Consider the following 6,038-nt stretch of genomic DNA (forward strand, 5'->3'; position numbering starts at 1 on the left):
TTTGATGTTCAACACTTACCCGAAAAATGAATGGAATGAGCAGAAACCGAAAAGTCAAAGGATATGTCTCTTGAAAGTCAAGCCGCCAAGAATTAGGAAATTAACAACCAAAGAACGAAATTGAGGGTAAATTGATGTGGGGTAAGCATTTAGCATAAGACAATGGTCCTTTATATAGGCTCAATTAAGCTTATTGACCAAGAATTCATTATAATGATGTATTAATTGTAAAATGTTCAAAAATGAAATAAAATCGATAATTAACAAAATTAGCTTACTCTAAAGAATCGGTGGAATATGCTTAGGCATGATGCCAAGGCATATTCCAATCATTCTAAGGAAGATACATGAAATCGGGCTTCCAAAATTAACGAAACCGAAACAAAATGAACAAAAAACGTATCTGTTGATCTAATACCCGATCGCGCATCGCGACCGGCTTTGGTGACCCCCTTGCGTAGCGCGACAGGTGGAGAAATTATGAAATTTTGTTTTTGACAGTTTTGGTCCCTGAACTTTCAAAAATGTGATTTTAACGTAAAATAAGCAATTTTAAGCGTGCAAACATATCTAATATCCTCAAATAATATAAATGACTAATGTTATAAAAAGATGCTCATAAATAATGATCCAAACTTTAAACGGGTCAGGTATAAAATACAAATACAATGAAATGGAAAAATTGAAATGTTACAGCATCTATGAACGTATGGTGAACACGGGTTGGTTGCACCAAACTAATTTCAAGCGGGTGACAATATAACTAGTCGGTTTAACACGGTGGTCCATAACACTCAAACTCATAAGGCAGCGGGTCTAACTGACTCGATTAGTCATATCACATATGTGTAAAAAAAATTATTGTGTTAAAAAGAAAAGAATCATAATTTTATGACGTTTAAATAAAAAGAAATTGAACATCTTAATTCTTAAACAATAAACTGAAATTTTTCATCACTCGATAAAAGGTGAATATTTGTTCCTTGTTTAATCGTTTTGCTTAGTCTTCTACCAAACAAAGTGGTTGCCAAACATTTTCATAGATGTTTCTGGGAAGATAGTGGAACACCATCAAAAGTTTGTACGTGGGAATCTAATTAAAGGTTTGGACGCGGGAATCTAGGTGAAAATTTGGATTGTAATTTACAACCTCATGTCATACAATAATTAAGAAACTGATGATTTCTTTATTGTTATTTGTAATTGTAATACCAATTTTATGAATTATATTTATACGTATATAACTAACCAATTAATATATATACACACACATATATATATATATATATATATATATATATTTACAAATATATGTTATATGTGAAAAACAAATTGTTACAATTTTGTTATGCATAAAATATTACTTAGCTCTAACTTATTCTTATAAATAAAAGAATTGTTAATTACTATTGACAAGAAAACTAAATTGGATTAATTAACTGAAATGAGTTTGAATTGATCCAAGTCGCATATGTGTATGAAATATGATTGGATTAAAAAATATTAAATTATGAATCTGATTTTTAGTATATATTTATTAATTTACGACAAAGTAAAAATAATCTTTTGCTTTGATTTAAATTTGAAGATAATAAAGTAATTATATGTGAATCGGTTTCAACTCTTGATAAGTTATAAAATAAATAAATAAATAAATAAAATAAAATAAAATAGAAACTATTTACTCAAATACTTGGTACTTTTCTATTGTCTATTCGAAGACGTTGACGATGACCTTGACTTAAAAAAGCCTATATAAATGACGAAATGCATTTCAAATAAAGAAATCCCAAAGCTAGCTGTTTCAAATTCAAGTTACAATTTTTCAAACATAATTTACACCGATCATATATATCCTCTACTCCTCTAGCGTACGTGTTACAGATGACGAAGCAAACAGGTGTGCAGTTAGCCTCAATCGATGAACAGAAGCCCTTAAGCCAACAACAGCATCAACTAAACATTCAGGTTCCTTCTTCACATGCCGACTCAAGGCCGCCACCACCTAAGCTGCCTTGTTCGGATCTCATTAACGGTAAGTTAAGTTACTTTTAGTATTTATGTTATCTTAATACAAAAGGATTCAGATGTCGAGAACAAATAGAAGAAACTTTTCAAGCTTTATACAAACGAGAATCAAAGGTCTTAAATAATCTTAAAACTGGTATTTTATTTTTTTTTATTTTAAAAACTACATTTGCTGATCTTAGAGTCCTAAATTACACTATTTTTTCCTAACTAGCGCCATGCCCAAGATTTACTGGGCCGAATACCCAAGTGGAGAAATAACGAAATCCTAACCAGGTGATCTGGTATAATAGAGAAGACGACATAGATTAGCCAGAAAGTTGTTGGAGATCTTGAGATTTTTTTTTACTCTTCTGTTATGATCATATTACAGAGAAGAATTCTTTACATAATTTTGATAATATATTGCTTATAGAAAAGAGGACTTTATTCCTATATGTATATATATATATATATGCTATGCATAACATGCTTGATTTTCAGCTCCCATGTATGATATATTTTAGCATTGATTGGGTACTAACTATTCTCGTTGAAAACTTTAAAGGACCTAGAGAAAACTACCTCAAAATTGGTGTTCCTCTGTATGAAGCATCAATAAAATGTGATTGGAAAGCTACAAAAGCCATTTTTGATAAGTACCCAGAGATGGAGTTGGTAAGGTGTAGCATTACTGAAAATGGGGAAACCGCATTACATGTGGCAGCATCTGCTAAAGGTCCTAAGCATGTTGAAGAGTTTGTCAAAAATCTTGTGGATATGATGGACAAGGATGACTTGGAACTTCAAAACAGTAATCACAATACCGCTCTCTATTTGGCAGTGACAGCTGGAAACATTAAAGTGATTAAAATTATGATAGCGAAGAACAAGGGCTTGCTGACAGTCGCTGGTAGTAATGGGACAATGATGCCCTTGTACACGGCAGCCTTGTTTGGAAACCAAGACGTGGTGAAATATTTGTACAATCTTTCCAAGGGGTTGCGTCACGATGGTTGGACAGATCAGACTCGTGGTTGGCTGCTTCTGAAATGTGTCGAGAATGATATGTTTGGTAAGCATTTTAGTAAGATTCTGAACCTTAAATTAATAAAATAGTTGAATATGTTATATGTTGTTTGAATTTATAGTATTTATGCATAGTTCTTATTAATAAGTGTTATAGTTAAACGAGTACTTATAAACAAACTTAATTTATGTGTCCCTCACAAGGCTGTTATCAATTTCTCTTAGATGTGGCCTTAGAAATAATGAGGAATTATCCAGAACTTGGCACTGGGAATGTACTCGGAGTTTTGGCTCGAAAGCCTGAAGCATTTCCTGAAACAGAATTTACTATCATCTCGAGAACCATCAGGTGGGGTAGAGATCTTTACTCCATGATGCCTATTGCACGTATATCGTCCCAAAATAAGAATCCAGAAGTTGTTAGCGGAAGTGGTGATGCACATGTGTCTAGAAGGCATGAACCATTCCCTGAAACAAATTCTAATATTATCAGAAGAGTCATCAAATCAGGTAAACATCTCTATTCAGTGTTGTATGCTATACATTATCTGTATTAAATTCAAATTATGCACAAGCATATATATGTTTGTGTGTGTATGTGTGTCAACTGAGTTACCAAGATCCAACCTTGGTTTAAATCTTCTCAATTAAGTTACCAAGATGCAAACATGGATTTATCCAACTCGGTCCTCTACCGTTACTTTACTCCCAAGTATCTGGTATCATCAACTTGGCTCCTTTATTATATTGTTGCTTTCAGTTTCTGCGTTCATTGGATTAAAGGGGGCATCTCATGAAAAGGAAGATAATGCATTGCAATTACTAAGAATCATTTGGGGAAATATTGCGAAAAAATCTAAGAAAGAAATTGATGATATAATAAGAGGGCCGGCTGATGTGAAGCAAGACGACAAGTCATCTTCTGGAATTGTAGGCCAAACTCTGAAACTACAAAAACTCATTTCTGAACGTATAGTGAACATGCATGTTGAAATTCAGAACATACTCAGAGGGCTTCCATCTACCGGAAAGGAAGATCAATCTTCGCAACTACAAAAGCTTGTTTCTGAACATATTGCCAAAATGCATGTTGAAACACAAAATGTAATCAAAGGGCCAACAACACCTTTGAGTTATCAAAACGCATTATCGGGAAATACAAAGAAAACATACCCTTCCAGAATATTATTTGTTGCTGCAGAAATGGGCAATGTTACCTTTGTGGTTGAGCTCATCCGCCAGTATCCGGATCTCATTTGGAAAGTAAATGATAACAATCAAAGCATCTTTCACATTGCTGTTAAACATCGTCACGAAGGTATCTACAACCTATTATATGAGATAGGCTCAATGAAGGATTTAATTACTCCTCTCAAGGATCACAAGGATAACAATATGTTGCATTTAGTGGGGAAGAGTGCAAAACAAAAGCAACTTGAGGATGTGTCAGGAGTTGCTTTACAAATGCAACGAGAACTATTATGGTTTAAGGTATATATTAATTTCTCTTTGTTGTTTCTTTTTTGTTTCCTAAATGTGTCACTTTGGGTTGTGCTTCATTCTGAATCGGTTGAACAAACAATTTAGCTTAATGGAGAATGAGTTAAATGGTTGTAAACAAGCTAGGATCCTATTCTCAAACAAATTGAACCCCCCCCCCCCAAAAAAAAAAAGTAAAAAAGGCATTCAACCTGCACCCATTAACAATTAATATATTTAATGCAAGTTTTGTCTGAAAAGTATCAAATAAAAGTGGATTCAAAAGAGATTATTGGTCGATTTGACCCACTACGTTCTTACTCTTACAATGATTATAAAGTAACATTTATATTTTGTGTTGTAGGAGGTAGAAGCTATGATCCCTCCTTCTTACAGGGAACGAAAGAATAAAGATGGTCTAACACCATATGAGTTATTTACAAAGGAACATAAGGAATTGGTTACACAAGGGGAGAAGTGGATGAAAGGAACGGCTAATCAATGTATGGTTGTAGCAACCCTTATTGCAACCATAGTATTTGCTGCAGCTTTTACGATTCCAGGTGGATATAGCCAAATTGATGATAAAACCAAATGCCAACAAAATGGAATCCCCATCTTTCATTCAAAAGTTACGTTTAAGGTTTTTGTTGTGGCGGATGCCATTTCTTTGTTCTCATCTTCAACTTCAATTCTCATGTTTCTATCTATCCTCACGTCCCGATATGCTGAACGTGATTTCTTAGAGTCACTACCCACAAAACTGATGTTAGGTCTAGCAACTCTTTTCCTCTCAATTACAACCATGACAGTCGCTTTTAGTGTCAGCTTTTTTGTTCTTTACCGTAAGGGCTTGTTATGGATGCCGATCGTCATCTCCGTGTTTGCTGTGTTTCCTGTCCTCCTATATATGGTGTTGCAATATGGTCTATTTATTGATGTAATTCGGTCAACATACCGTTCTAGATACCTTTTTAAGCCCCAGAAGCACCTTCTGTATTATAAGAACCCCAAGGTCTAACAATTGTATTATATATATTGCAACAAAGTTTGTTTTAGGTTGATATTTGTAATTTTGTTTGTAGATGGGTATCTCTTGTGTCTCTGCAAGGTAACCTATTAATTCAAGCACGGCTTGAGCGCTTTGTAAGATAACTAGTACATGTTTAAATATAATGAGCTTAAAAGGATGATTTGTATTTATTGAACTGTTAATCTTGATTAAAGGACTAGAATGGTGAATTAACAAAGTTGAAGGGTTAAAGGTTAAAAGTTGAAGATAATGATAATTAGAAAGAGAAGAGATAATAATAACGTTATAGAGATAATTAATAGGTAGCGTTTGGTATGCAGCAATGACAGAGGGAATTAAATGATTCATTGCGTGGGAATGAAAAAAGTGATGTTTGGTTGCTCAATAATGGAATCATCCAATACACATGGAATCCCATTCCATCAGAATAATTCCTTCCCCCCCCCCTTTCTTTCTATTTCATTTCTCCTTCACCATCCTTTCTCAACAC

General features: G+C 33.8%; 1 protein-coding gene across 1 annotated transcript; it reads left to right on the top strand.

Annotated features, from left to right (window-relative positions):
* The first annotated feature begins 1,759 nt into the window (after window positions 1–1,759).
* On the top strand, window positions 1,760–5,643 carry LOC143540297 (uncharacterized). Its single transcript, XM_077033399.1, has 7 exons — window positions 1,760–1,814; window positions 1,871–2,035; window positions 2,576–3,082; window positions 3,262–3,417; window positions 3,833–3,950; window positions 4,047–4,527; window positions 4,880–5,643. The coding sequence occupies exons 1-7, from the start codon at window positions 1,760–1,762 to the stop codon at window positions 5,534–5,536; spliced, it is 2,139 nt and encodes a 712-aa protein (XP_076889514.1). The 3' UTR covers window positions 5,537–5,643.
* The last annotated feature ends 395 nt before the right edge of the window (window positions 5,644–6,038 follow it).

Source organism: Bidens hawaiensis, unplaced genomic scaffold, assembly GCF_021521415.1.
Source record: "Bidens hawaiensis isolate Kalapana, Puna unplaced genomic scaffold, B.hawaiensis_p1.1 tig00012186_1, whole genome shotgun sequence".
Taxonomy (NCBI): Eukaryota; Viridiplantae; Streptophyta; class Magnoliopsida; order Asterales; family Asteraceae; genus Bidens; species Bidens hawaiensis.